General features: G+C 38.5%; 1 protein-coding gene across 1 annotated transcript in view; it reads right to left on the bottom strand.

The window, feature by feature from the left end:
* CPXM2 (carboxypeptidase X (M14 family), member 2) overlaps positions 1 to 15,276 on the bottom strand; it is a gene marked incomplete at its 5' end in the record, with an annotated part of 48,828 nt that overhangs the window by 267 nt on the left and 33,285 nt on the right. Inside the window, 6 exons of the mRNA XM_009868087.1 lie at positions 5,218 to 5,324; positions 5,856 to 5,995; positions 10,176 to 10,473; positions 11,503 to 11,682; positions 12,550 to 12,746; positions 13,801 to 13,924. Coding sequence (XP_009866389.1) covers positions 5,218 to 5,324; positions 5,856 to 5,995; positions 10,176 to 10,473; positions 11,503 to 11,682; positions 12,550 to 12,746; positions 13,801 to 13,924 — 1,046 coding nt within the window. The remainder of the gene's footprint in view (positions 1 to 5,217; positions 5,325 to 5,855; positions 5,996 to 10,175; positions 10,474 to 11,502; positions 11,683 to 12,549; positions 12,747 to 13,800; positions 13,925 to 15,276) is intronic.

Consider the following 15,276-nt stretch of genomic DNA (forward strand, 5'->3'; position numbering starts at 1 on the left):
GTTTTCAGGATGGTGGCATTTTTCTCCTTGAGGGAGGAGCTCTTTATGAGAATACAGAAATGTCCGTGCAAGGATAAGATGACAGTACAGACAGCAACCCTGCTTCGTCACACCAGGAGGGCGTCAATGAGGTGATCCTCCATCACACGTACCAGTCCTACCAACTCTAAAGGAAAACACACCTCAAATGTATTTTCCAAGTGATGAAAAAAGGATAAAGGGCTTTGACTTGGCTTAAGAATTTTCTCAGTTGAAGATCCTGAGGCAAAGGGTCACCTTGGAATGGCTGGTGATTCTTAAGGGGTATAAAAGATCATTCCCAAACTAATTCTAAGAAATCAAGAGGAGCTGCAGTGGGCTACCTACATCCCACTCATGATCCTAGCCAGACCACCTGGATGCACCCGTTTTGGGGCTATTTAGTATGGAAAATGTGTGAATGCATAATGTCAACTCACTTAGAGATCTAAGTAAATATTTCCTTTTACAAAATCTTAAATTGAGTTTTAGTACACTACTTTTCCTACAAATTAGAGTTCATCAGGAGACTTAACCAACTGCTTACCTGTAAATGCATGAACAGATCTCCTGTAATCAGTTTACTCATGGACAAAGCAGCCTAGATGTTTTCTTCCTTTTCCCCCATTAATGATCTGAGAATACCCATATGTACATAACAATGGTTTTAAACTTCTTTTTAAATATTATTTCAATTAGCATGTATGCTTAGCTGTGGACTGTAAAGGCGAAATATTAACATCTAAAATTAGTTTTGCCCTCTGCCCTGGGAAAACCCACCACGGAATGAAAGTGCAGATTCCAATATGCAGTTCTATATATAAATAGAAATGCAACATCTTCTGTGAAGAAGGGTTGGGTTTTTTTAGCACTGATGAGACCTGACAGCCTTGCTATCACTAGCCTTGGGTCATTTGCAATGCAGTGTGTTGCAAAAAATTGAAGACTATTTACATTAAAATATTTCATTTGGGAAAAGATCAGACTAGCTAGCCTCTGTTTAAAGAAATAGGGTTTTAATTTAGGGTTCAGTAACACAATAAACACGTTTGCGAACAGCAAGTGTTAGCAAAACAGCAATATCAACTACACCCTGATATAGCAGTCTCTGAATGCAAATGTGAAATCGTGTGTGAGGTGCACGTCTGATCAGGTTAATTCTCACATACCAGCTTGCTCAGGTTTTTCTTTCAGCCAGTTTAACCCCACTTAGGGTAATAAGCAAGGACTCAATTTTCTATTTCTTTGGACTCAGGCATCTTTAGGAACGGCTCTCTGAGAAGCTCTGCATTCAGTTCTCCCTTACTACTGGGTTCATTGGCATCTTAACTAAGAGATAGAGCATAACGCTATCCAAGTTTCTTGAGTTTATCCCTAAGGGCTCATTTTTAGCTGGAAATGCTCTGGCAATACTACAGGGGCTGGCAAAAGGCTACGGATCACCTCGTGTGCAGCTGTGACCCCATCCCTGCTCCAAGGCTGGCTTTAGCCCCCGGGCTTCCAAACTGACCCACATTTTCCTGACATATTTAACAGGCAGTTCATCACAACCCCACACAAGGCCAGAAAAAAAATTTCTATACATTCACACATCACTGGGAAATTATTGCAAAGCTGGATATTAAGCTGTTAGCAGGATGCACTTTACCTCCTTACCATTTATACGTAAGTAGACATTAGTATTTCTGTCAGCTGTCATTGTCCAGAATTTAATACCAGTCTAAAAGGTTATTTATTTTTTTCTGAAAATCAGATTAAATACAGTAGGCAAATAATTTCAGAGCAGATGGCAAGAGAATCACAATTAAAAATACAGATAAATTTAGAGAATGATAGATTTGTTAAAAGAATAGGCTCCAGTGAGAGCAGGCTGGAGGCTGACTACATCTCTCTCCACCTATTGGGTCTTGACAGGAACTGCCATGTCTCTTTAGATAAAATAACGATGCATAAAAATACAAAGAAAGTAGTATTATAAATTAAATGTGTCAGGTGACGCCATGAACACTTCAACTGAGAGGAACACTCTTTAAGCCTGATAGGACAGACCTTTATTACAATTAAGTGTCATATTTATGCTTAAATATAAGAAATGTAATGAATTTAAATATATTAAAGAAAATTATCCTAATGCTCTGTTACCTAACAATAACTCTCCAGGAAAGCTAGCGATAGTGCTGCACATCCAATGAATGTAACAACCAAAACTTGAATTTTCTTTACTGAATAAGCAGCCAACAAGAAGTTGGAGAGTCATAATACTAGAATTATGCTTAGCTTAGTCTAATGTTATTAAATATTACTAAATAGTACTTCAAAATGTTGGGGTTTGGCTACATAAAATGTACTGAGATTATATGAAACTTACCCAAATATTCATAAAAATGTCTCTGAACATCATGTGAAGTTAGATAAACCATGCTTTATTGCAAAAACCTCACGGAAATGTATATCTATCTTTGAACTCTAGGTGTGATATAAAAGTGTTTCACTAAAAAGAGATTGTACATTTCTTCATCAAGATTTAAGCAATTATGGGAAGGAACCAACAAAACTGCCTCTGCACTATGGAAAAAAATGGTGCAGTTGGTCATCCAACTGATGAACTCTTTTTCAAAGGTTATTCCATGCAGCACAGTCCACATCCAGCCCTAACGACATGTAATCACTCAGACTTAATCGATAGCTACATCCGCATCAAGAGAAAATGGAATGATTTTCCACAAAGCACTTACTCTCAGAATCAATGACTTCAATTAGCCTATTAATATCGTTAGCTTAGTGTCAGCAGCCCTCTCTTCCCATAAGATATATTGCATGTCCAAAACAGAAACCAAAAAATATTCCATGCACTTTTTTTGGGTTTTTTTGGGTTTTTTTTGTCTGTCCACAGGGAGAAGCAGAGAAATCTTCTCAAGTAAATGTTATTAGAGGCCCTTTAAAGACAACTTTTGTCTAGCTCTACAGGGTAGGCAAGCACATTAATGTATCAAAGAAAAAGCAGATACCTTACAGCTTAGCTCACTTTAAACAAAACTTATATGAATAGAGATCATGGCCATAATTCTTCTTCTCCTTGGCCTGTTTTTGTATGAAGGCAACTCAGAGGTTTAAATAGATACATTTTTCATTTTAAAAGGTATAAATGAAAGAAGAGTGCTGACAATCTGCCTTCTTTCTCTGGAGTTGTACGTGTCATTTTAGCTTTTCGGCTTCAACATAAATTTCCTACTTAACGAGACATACGTTGCTATCTGTGTAATATAAAACAAGATAGAACTTTTATGTTCCCATCTACAAAGTGCTTCTCAAACAGAGTGTCAGCTTTAATGTCTCATTAAAAAGAATAAAAAGGAATTAAATAAGTACTTTTATTCTTACTACCAAGTGCAGATGGCCGTGAGCCAGAGAAGCTCGGCTCTAAGTCTAGATGTAAACAGCTGTAAGATTTCCCGAGCATTACAACGTGGATTCTAGGATTTTGCACTTTTATTGCACATGCCACTGGGATTCCTGTCCATATGCACGTTTGCTGTCTTTAAGCTGTTGATTTTTCTTCGATGTGGCAACCCAGTGTACAAAGAGCTGGAGATTAATCACCTATTCCATTTACTCGGCCTCAAGGAGACCAATATATTAATTCAGTTAACAGCACAATACAACCTACAGTTTATGACAGCCTTTCAAGACTGCCAAGACTTCGAAGACAAGGAAAAACAACTGATTAATTCTTGGTACTATTTCCCAGTGATCTCATTTTGAAATATTTAAGGCAGAATCACTATTGTCTGATTAAATATCTGTTATTCGAATGTTTTGTTTGCAACAGAGACGCCGCAGCACTGAAAAAAAATTGCTCCTAAAGTGTTAGATATTCCAAGATTTCTTATTGGCTCAGATAAGCTACTGTAGCAAACATTAAAGATTTGGGAGTCTCTTCTCTAAAGCTCTATGATATCAGAAATCAGTTTACATGTCAAAGTGTGCCATTCTCTACCTCAAGTGGCAGAGCACATGAAAGTGGCAGCAAATCAAAGACCCAGAATGCCAAAATACACATAAAATTTGTGTTTCTCTTTCTAATATTGAAGTAAATCTAGAGTACCAACAATACGATTTATCTGATTATTCACCATGATGCGACTTTTCCATAAACATCCAACAGAAACCTTGTTAACATCTTGCAACCAGCATTTTTGAGTGCACTCACCAAAGACTCCTGCTAACCTCTTGTTCTGCTATTTCTTTCCACAAGATCCTCTCCTTGCTACATTCCCGCTGTTGTTTCTCCGTTTAAGATTACAACATGCCTTAAATCACAGTGCAGTACCTACACAAACACAGTAGCTGTTGGACGCCATCCTGCCCACTATCTGCCAACAACAATTTTCACATATTACTATTAATCTTGTAATTGGCCAGTATCTCAATAAAGCAGTTCTTTATTTGGTGCCACAACTACTTTCTGGGTCATTAAAAACATTTGGAGTTTACTCTGAGAATACCTACCGGTGTCTGGGTACAGAACAAGACTACGCTAACAAGGCAAACGGCGATCTCTGCACCGTTTTGGGGGGGTTTGTTATTAAACTATACATGTTGAAAAGTAATTCTCTGGGCTAAAATTCATTGGCACAAAGCACTGTTTCTGCTGAGCTCCGTTAAACCTTTTATAAAGTTGTGAGGTTTTGCAGGAGCCTCTTGAGGTTGTGAAACACCTCTTTCCCCACAACAGCTGTTTCTCCTCTGGACAGGGCTCTAAATCACATTTCCAGTACATTCACAGTCCTGTAACTGTTAACAGCCAGAGAAGCACTCTTCCCTCAACAAGGCATTACCTACACCCTTGCTTTTCAGTGCTATAATTATTGTGGGGGCGATTTGCTCTCCCTTTACAAGAGGAGCAATAAGTTCTTTAGGCAAAGCCTTGGTCAGGCTATTGATTTTGGGCAGATATATTTTAAAAGGAGTGGAAAGAGGAAGAGGAGTAGAGAGGAAAGCCATCATTCTGCTCTTGTTGGTGCAGCTGCACCATGGAAAGGAGCAATTCTCTCCTCACATGCCTCCTTCTGCTACAGTCTCCTTGGTCTGTGCCATATCTGCTGGCTTTTCTCAGAGAAGAGTTCAAAGTTGCAAGGAGGTTCTGTATTTTGTTTTTAAACCATAGATCTGCTCATTTGCACTGATGTTTTTGTTTTTTTTTTACCTGTGCGAATGTCATGGTTGACACCTTCTACTGAAATAATAGCATTTGGGATTCCCTTTCCATGTGCATCTTTGACTATGCCTTTGATGCCCCGATGGACCTATTAAAAGAATAAAGAAACAAATAAATATTGCGTAGCAATGAAAAGTGCTATCATGAGGAAGATACAACAAATCATTAATTCCACATGTGAATTATTTGTATTATATTCCAACTTCATGGTCATACAATTTCGCAATATCATTATTAATCCAGTATTTGCCTTCTGGGCATTAGCTACCTGTGAACCAGCTTAGAAATTCCTGAGGATTCCTGAGGCATCAAATTCAAGAGATAGATAAAATGAATAGATAAAGCAACGGACATAAGTGATTTTTTTTTTTTTCTGGCAGTCCTTTCTAGCAAGCTTCAGAGTTATGGCAAATTTTAACAAGCTTCATTATTTTATTCTCCTAAGTCAAAATAGCCTGGCTGAAGTGATATGCCAGTATTGCTTATAGGTAAATTTCTGGCATAAATACCAATAATCATGTAATTAGTCATGCAAGAAAAAAATATCAGAAACCTTAAAGTGCCTTTCAATTTGAAAGGAGTCATCAAGTTAATCAGAAGTTACTCTTCTGTCCAATACCTGTTCCATGAAAACAATCAGGGACTCGCGGTTGTTTTCCCATTCTTCAGGCAACTCGCTCTCGTGGGGATACTTGTCACAGCCCACGTAGATGGATAGCTCAAAGCAGTTTGTGTGCAGATAACTGAAGTCATTTATGCCTGTCAATAGGGGGAAAAAAGAAACCATTTCATATCTTCTTTTAATCTATTAATCAGACCTGGTGCTTTTATGCAAACTATTATAACTTATTTAAACACAGTTTTCTTTTATCTATCTTGCTGCCTTAGTCTGCAGAGTTGACAGGGCAGAAGTTTTTTACAAATGCCACAGCTCCTGTAACAAAACACCAGAGTAACATCAGAGCTACACATTTCACAAAATAGGACTTTCTAAAGACAGTGTCCCATCAACATGTTCAAAACAGAGGACACGAGATTGTATCGTGACAGCATGAGCCACTGTGTCAGCCCAGCACCTCATTCCCAGCTGCTCTGCTCCAAAGAGCAGTGTCATTCTGCCATTGAAAACTTAAAAGAAATAGAGATTTAGCAGAAAACAAACAAATAGAAATAATTCCAGATACAGCTTCTCTGATATTGATGGAAAAGATGGCAGCAAAACCAGGAAGATGTTAGGAAAGGTCTGTCTCTACAGCAAAAAAAAATTTGTGCTTTGCTTTCAAGAAAGCACTAAGCTTCTCTAACCCTAGACATGCTCCCATGGAGCAGAAGCTCTCGCTTATGATAGTCCTAGGTAGAAATGGGTGGGCTGTGTTAGCTTGCCTGGATGTGCAGCCATGGACTGAATTTATACAACCCTAAATGCCAGAAGGAGCAATGTGCACGCAGTCATTGCTAAGTGAAAGTGATTGATCAAAGCTGTTGATGAAGCAGCTTATCAGTCTAAATGTTTTCCCACATAAATAATCTAACAGGAAAGACAGAAAAATCAAGGTGGTAATAATTCCTTTAAGTTATACATAGTGTTTTGTAGGTTAGCTTGTAAGGAATGAAAGGATCTATCCTGTTTTCTCCCTGTTACGGCTTTTCAGAGGACTAGAATCTGCACCACTGCTCTGCGATAGGGATTTCCATTAGATATATGTCCTGACCAAAACACAGGAACCTCAGTGCCTGTGACCTCTGAGGAGCTGCAGTTTAAGTCTACGTTACAGAGAGTGCTGTGAGATTTGCAAAGGTCCTGAGCAATAGGGAAGACTGCATTTAGATACAGGTCCCAGTCATTTCCATCCTCCAAGTTTCTCTCCCATTTCTCACAATTATTGCTGCTCTGGGAAACTGCATTCATTAGTTCTTCACAGACACACAGGTAACGTGATACAGTACAGGAACACTAGAGAAAGAAACGATGTGAGCTTCGTTTCTTCTCTTGTCTGTATTTCTAATAATAATGATAAAAAATCTTAAAAACGTTTAATTAAAGATCATTAATTGCTTTGCCATTAATGGCAAAGATTAGCAGTAAATGCATTCACTAAGTGCTTCTCACTGAAGAGTTAAGAAAATCCTAGTCCTGTCCAATTACCACAGAGCAGTAGTCAAGTGTTTAATGAGCCCCCAGTGCCTTCTGTATGCAGAGCAGGATTATATAATACAGATGTTAAGATTTTCACTTTTGTTGATGGTGAAAGCCTAGATATCAGACGGTGGCATATGCTGCTCTGCATAAACATGTTTCCCCTCCATTTGAGAAACAGCCACAATTATTTTCCCCTCACATACTGTATTGCATCCTGATTAATCTGTTGTGAAATGTTTTACAATACACAGTAATTGCTCAGTTTTAATACATGTATTTAAGAAAACGGCTTAACGTTGCCATGAGCAACTCTTTGTACAGTGTCTGAACATGCAAATCCAGCCTTGAAAACAGTGAAAATAAAATGAAATTTTATCTGTTCTTTGCCTCTGTGCCGTTCACCCAGCACAGAAATGTTATATGTAAAATTGCTGAAGACCTTGCATTCATTGCAGTCCAAAATAAGTGCAGAAAACAGTATGGCTGGCTTTCAGAAGCGTATGGGGGTGTTTGATATCTGTGCAAGACATCTGTGCTGCACATACTTGTCTAGGGACTCTCTGGTGCTGAAATAGAATTTGAAAAAATTCCTCATAAATTTTCCCCATGCATAAGCAGTGAAAAATTTATATGCACAATCACTGCAATGCCAGGAAGCCGAACAGAGAGGATGGGCATCTTTTTGCCAACAATATGTTGTTGTGGTACCTTCAGGTCAGACATTAAGCAAACAAGGGTTTAAAAGAAGATCTAAAAGGTAAAGAAATAGAAAAAGTAGAGTGAGCTATATAACTACATCTGTATAGTCGTGGGATTACAGAATGAAGAAGTATTGTAGAAATTTGTCTTCAAATTTGGAATTGTATTGGAATAACACTTTATCATGCAAGGTGCAGTTGGTTAATGATCAGCTGCAATACACATATATGTATATGCAATGTAAATAACCCTCTTCCATTTGCCTAAGTAGAGAAGTCTAAAACAGTTTGGCGGCTGAGCTTAAATGGAAACCACGTCTTTTGAGGTTTAGTCTGAAGTCCAGGATGTAAAGAATTGAAAGTAAAAGCAATATTCCAGCATTTTTCTTAAAGACAGTCTTGGAAGTCTTACTATAATGCAAGAGAGCAGGATGTAAAGTACAATGAGAAACATCATAAGGAAATAAACCAAATCAGATGAACCAAATCCAATATGCAGTTGTTACTAAGAAATCAAGATACTATTGAGCATCTATATTCTACATCATTACTTGATGTAACTTAGTGTGACAGCTGTTAGTGATGTGGCCAATGTCATCTTTTCTGGACTGATTCTCAATCATGTTTCTTACTACACTTAGGAAAATTAAACTCATAAATTAGATAATTTAGTGGAGAAGTTAACATTCAGAGGGTATTTTTACAAATTTGCAGAAATGCGTAGAAACGTATTGTCAGGCATTTTGATCTAAGAGCACTTTTTAACCTCCTGAAAAAAATATTTGAAAAGCTAATTCTTGGCTGTAGCCTTTAAAGGCTGGCCAGCATTAACTTGGCGTGCGCCAATGTAAAAGCCATAAAAGCCATATCCGAAACTTAGAAGTGTTTGTGCAGTGAAGCTACCTGCAAGTTAGGAAGACGAGCCAGCTCCAATAAAATGTGGTCTGCAGAGACGCTCACTTGCATCTGTTTGCCATTACTGTTGCAGTTGTTCCTATTGTCATTCAAGTGATGGCAGATGCACGACTCGTTTCTGAATGTCATAGAATACGTTATCTACCCAATGCACTTATAAAACCCAAAGTTTCTGAGTGGAACTGTGATGAGTCGGCCTGATTCCTATTCTGCTCAAAGTGTATACCCATGGAGATAACTGTGCCTATTGCTGTTAAAAATGTGCTTCTAATTGGGCTTTCCTGGAAATTGATGCTTTGTCTGCACTACAGGACACAGCTTGCCCTTCGTGCTTCCTACCAGGGTGAGTAACACAGTCTGCAATGTATTCTGGCAGCAGAAATGCCGATGGAGCCCATGAAAAGTTTAAGCGTAAGGATGTCCAGGTCCTATTAAAAACAGGATGAGCATCTGATTTTTGTGACACATTTTTACAGCTTAAAGCAAATGTGAGTAAGGACTGATCTGTGACTGATTTTATTGAGCAGGAGGCTGAAATCATGATTTTCTTATCCAAGGGCCACTGGAATCTCTTCCTGGAGTCTCTGCTTTGGCTCTGACACTGGTTACTTTTGGTGTCTGGCAGCAGTTTTCTGCTGGCATCCTGTCACAGGGCAAAGGGCGATAGGTTCCCTGCTTTTAGTGGGTTTGGACAGGGCAAAGCATCTTGAATGTACAGAATACATAAAACGAATGCATTTCCTGCACATTTTAGGAAACTTCAGTAGTAAATGAAATGGTCATAGAATCATAGAACGCTTCGGGTTAGAAGAGACCTTTAAAGTCCAACCGTCCTGCAATGAGCAAGGACATCTTCAATTAGTCTAAATTTACCTTCCTTTAGTTTAAAAACATTACCCTTTGTCCTATCACAACAGATCCTGCTAAAAATATTACCCCCATCTTTCCTCTACCCCCCTGGAAAACTGCTATAAGATCTTCCCAGAGCCTTCTCTTCTCCAGGCTGAACAACCCCAACTCTCTCAACTTCTTCTTATAGAGGAGGTGCCCCAGACTTCCAGGTGGGGAAATATTCCTCTTAGGGCAGGTATTTTACCACGATCGCTTCTACCAACATACGCCAGGCAGGGATAGCACTATCATCTTTAGCGAGATAATGCTAATTGCAGCTTCTGCAGACACTTACTTCCAGCCACGGTGTGCCAGGAGGCTCCGTTGACAGTGCCATCTTCCTTTTGGAAATCCTCTGTGTGACACGCTCTCCTTCTCGCATCAGTCATGAGCCGGTGAGTGGAGGCATAGGAATACGCAAGCCAGCGAAAGACGTGATCGTCTGGTGTTGGCGTGTAATCCTGGGTTTTCCACATGGATCGCACCATATCATAGGGGTAGGCCACCACCAGCTCTCCTCCCTGCAAATTGCCACCCAGCACAAAAGGAATTTTCTCCATCCATGCTATTATTGCCCTTGTCTCAACTGCCACCTGTGAGAAAAAAAACAAAAAAACAAACCAAAAAAGACTGTAGCTTTGATTCAACCTGTGAAATTTGATAATCTTGTTTCAAAGGCAGAGAAGACACAGAAGTCTCACTGTGAGTTTCTTAGCATGGAGTTAGTAGCCAGCAAAAGAGATGTGGCCAGGAAGGAGAGCTTTTTTAAATTACGGTGCCTGTCAGCTGTGATTGGAAATCACCAACAACTAATGAAAACTAACAAAACCTTAATGTTCATAATTTACGCAGCAGGAACATCTAAGTAGAGTGGGGCCATGAGCAACAACCACCAGAGAAGTTAGACCATTGCACTGCTCCCCCTGCCATTGGCTGAAGTAAGTTTTCAAAAGAAGGGATTTTAAGCAGAGAAATATGTCTAAAGGCCACAGAACTGCCACAGTTAGATGCCTTCCCCTCAGTCTGGAGGAATATCAGCCACTATACAAATCATTATATTTAAAAAGCCATGCAAAAATAAGTTAAACTTTTGGCACTGCGATCCAGTAAATTACTTTAACACAAGCCACTGCATTGGTTTTGCATAGGCCTCAGCAGTTGCTGTGTTATTTCAGGCAAGATACATAGTTCAAATAAGAGCAAATAAAAAAATCTCAGGAGAAACCTGTAGGGCGATTGAGTTTACAAAGATCTTGGAAAGGCCACTGGCTCCCACTGGCGAGAAGCCTGCTTTGCAGGACTGAGTCCTGTGGTGGGTTTCTTTTTGTCTACTTGTTGCTGCCTAAAAATGGAGTATTAAGTCCTCCAAGTTCTTCCAATAGTCCAGGGCAAAGAGGAGTAGTCCAGGCAAGCAGTTGCCTTCCTGAAGGCTGCCTCTAAATTAGGAGGGTGAACGGAACCTTTGAGGTGCCTCTTTATTTCTGTTTGCTAACAAAGAAGAATTTTAGACCTACAGATCTGTAACTTCACCTAGAAGTTATTAATTTCCTGATAAATATTATAAATCTCGCTCTTTCAGCCCACCCCAGCCTCTGTGTTCCGCTCTCTCTGGTCATACTCACTGTGGCATTTTCAGACAGATACCAGTCAGGAATGGGGATGTGGTGGTTGGGAACTTTTCTTTTACTCTTCTTCTGATCTTCTGACTCCCAGAGCAAAGAGTTTAAATCAGGGAAATTATTGTTGATGTCAATGCCATCCTGAGTCCATCGTCCTAAAGACCAGCCCCCTAATTCCGAACCCTTAGATTTTTATTTTAAAAAAAAAAGAAGAAAAAAAAGTTAAATGTTCATTCAGAATGTGAGCTGTGAGCTTTCAGGAAAGTATCTGGAGATGTCTCAGATATAATTCTATACAGAGAAATGTAAGGATGAATTATGTAATTAACTGAAATGAATAATTGGCTTTTTCTCGGTTTGTATGGAACCTTGACTGAGGTGAAGCAAAACCCACGAAAAACTATTTTGAGTTAAGCAAAATATTCTGATTTGTTTTCAAGGTTTCTACTTAAGACTGGTTTTCCCCTTTGATGCAACGAAGATAGCACATACTCCCTTCCACAGCTGTGAATGTGACTTTTGTATTCCAGTCTTCTATAGACTGCTCTGGAAGATTTTCCAATGCATTCAACTGCCTCCTGCAATTTTTCCTCCTGGTGTCTGTCTTCTTCCAGAGTGAACAACTACAATGCCCAACACATTATGCTCTCCTTAAAGATGCACTGTTATATTTCAGCTATGAAGGAATGCATATTTTCTTGTGTTTAGCTTGGTTTCTCATGAGAAACACGCTGCATGAACTTTCCATTTTCCATAATGGTGTTCCTATTGATCTATACACCTCAGCGTGGTTTGTTCTGGCAGTCTTCATGACCCTCCTTTCCATACACACCTTCCTGTTAGCCGGAGTCACATAGAATACAGCTTCTTTTATTTTTCTTTGTCTAAGATGTTTCAGTGGTTTATGTTTGCTTTGCTGTGTTTAGTTTTTAATATTTTACTTTGGATGCTTGTAAAATATGGTCTTTGGGGAAAAAACGACAACAGTAGCGCGTTTCATTCATCTAATAGAAGTAAAATAATTCCATGATATGATTATAATCCTATTACCGCTTTATATGCCTTGTCATATCCATCTGGGTTGACAGAAGGCAGGAGGTGGATTCTGGTATCCTCGATGAGATGTACAATGCGCGGGTTCCCAGCCAGGTATTCCTGGCACATGAACTGCATTAACAAAAGGATTAGCTCACGTCCCAGCACTTCATTCCCATGAGCTCCTGCAATGTACCGAAATTCTGGTTCACCTGTCGAAAAGGCGAGGAGCAGAAGTGTAGTCAGAGCAGCAAATCAAGTATCTAACCATATTTCATTGGTGTCAATCAGCAATATTTCACTTAAACATAATTGGAGAAGAGCCTTGACCAAACAAGTGATAGATGAAAATGTAACTTTACAGAAACAAATAATTACTTTCTGTTGCTATTTAAGAACAGGCTTGTAGTATCAGGGATATCTAAAGTTACTGTGTGAAACCTCCCAAACCCATTTTCCATTAAACAGATTTTTAATTATACTCACAATTTCAGCATGTTACAGGTAGATTTTAAAAGGTCTGATAGTCTAAAAATAACATGAAAAACACATTGCTAGTAGTTCTTTGGGACACATGTTAAAGGTTCTTGAAAGCTAGCACTAAATGTACATAATTTATCTCTGATTTCACACACCACTTTTCCTTCACTAACAAAAAATCAGGTTCACATATTTTTCAAGGTTATACTAAATGCCACAATACTTGCACTCAACTACAAAATACTTCAGAGATTATTAGACACCTTTATTCCAACAGCTGCCTCAGGCACTGTCATAGGGAGTTCTTTATTTTTCTCCACAGAGGGACCAAAGACTGAGTGAGTTTCTATTCTGGAAACTCACATTAGAAATTGTGCCCCAACACACATCAGTGAAAGATGATTTAGGAGATTTGAACTGTTCTTGTTTGCAATGGCTTCACCTCATATAAAAAACATAAATTTCTATCCAAAGATGCATAAACCCTCACAACTAAAATCCATTCCCCAGTACTAAATTTCAAGTCTATTTTGTTATTGTAAAGAATAAAACTCATTATGATTAAAGAATTTGATCTCACATTCAAAATGCCTTCTATTTGTGCTAACCCTCCTCTTCCCAATTTAGAAATACAGTGTTGAAGTTCCTCCCACATACATTTGAAATCTTTGCTGCCATGAATATAATTCCATTAGTGATAATTACTGCAGATACAGAGGTGAGGAGAAAAAAAAGAAAGCCAAATCCTAACACCCTTCAACAGATTCAGTTAGACTAAATCCTAACCAACTTCGTGTTCTCCTGGGTTGTCAGAAATCTCGACAGCATACAGCTTTAGTCCTTGGTTGCTTTTTCCAATATTGTAAATTCTTGTGATATTTGGGCACATTTTATTCACAGTTTTCATCAACTGCCAAGAAAAAAATGACATATAGTTAGACAATACAGCATCAAATTAGATCCACTATTAATTATTTCATTCCAGATTGGTTGTAGCAAAGCCTCTTCTTTTCCTTTTCTCATTATTTATTAGTTGCAAAAGCTTTATGTTTAGTACATGACTTTATGGCTCGGCAATAAATTCAACATGTTTATGGCTCCGGCATTGTCACGAGATAATATTTGTTCAGCTGGAACCAGCTAATACCATCTGCTGAAACACCACAGCACAGGTGAGGTTCAAGATCTTTCTTACATGGGATGTATTTGCTATATTATCACAAAATTAGGTACTTAAGGGGGAAGACCTGTAAGAATTAAACCAGCAAAACCATTCTACTTTATTATCAAGAAGTAGCAAAAAACATTTTTAAAGTCTTAAGCAATGGATAGTAATTGACCACCTTAACACTTCTTTCTACATACTCTGTGATTTACTTCAGTTGAGTGACTTGAGATGACCCAGGGTGCTAGTGGCACAGCAATGCATATATGTTACAGACACACTCTGACCAGTAAAGGAGATTTCTCACTCCTTTGTCCATACAGCAGCTGCTTAATTCAAAACAAATAAAGAGAGAAGGATATTATCCATTTAAACACATTTTTCCCTGCGAATTCTGATTACACCTGCCTCTACTGAGGTAGAAATGAAGCCAAGCCTTCTTGTATTACAATGTGAGATCTCACATGGGAAAATCATTACTTAAGGCAGCATTGATGTGGCCAAAATTGCAAAACAGATATAGTCTGGATGACTCCATAAACACAGCAGGATGTATTCCTTCAGTAAACAACAGATTCCTCAGAATTTACATGCCAAGTTTCAGGAAAAAAATAGAATTATTAATGGAAATGCCAACAGCCTGTCTGAAGACATTCCTCCCATCAAAATCTGTTCTAATTACTGTTTCTGCAGATACTGCATGACATTGTCAGAATAGGAAAAATAGCCTTAATGCTTACTAACGTGCATAGGGAAGGTCAGGGTTAAGGCTACAGTTCCAATGCAGTTACATAGATGTCATCCAGATAAAGATATATGGAATCTCAGCTGTCTCACAAACACAAATTTTATGGTGGCGTTTCAGGTGAATGTTAAAATTTACAAACAAGACTGGAAATTCATGTGTTAATAATAAGAAGTTATCACAAATAGCTTTAAATGGCAAGAATTTTTCTGACTCGATTTTTTTTTTCATTGGAAGGCATTAAAGAAAGAAATAAGGACTTTAAATTGGAACCCTGGGGACTATTAATTAGACAATCTTTTCATAAATAAGAGTGCATACATTATTGAAGAAATATTGAAGCATAACAAAA

The sequence above is a fragment of the Apaloderma vittatum genome, unplaced genomic scaffold (assembly GCF_000703405.1).
Source record: "Apaloderma vittatum isolate BGI_N311 unplaced genomic scaffold, ASM70340v1 scaffold5570, whole genome shotgun sequence".
Classification (NCBI taxonomy): Eukaryota; Metazoa; Chordata; class Aves; order Trogoniformes; family Trogonidae; genus Apaloderma; species Apaloderma vittatum.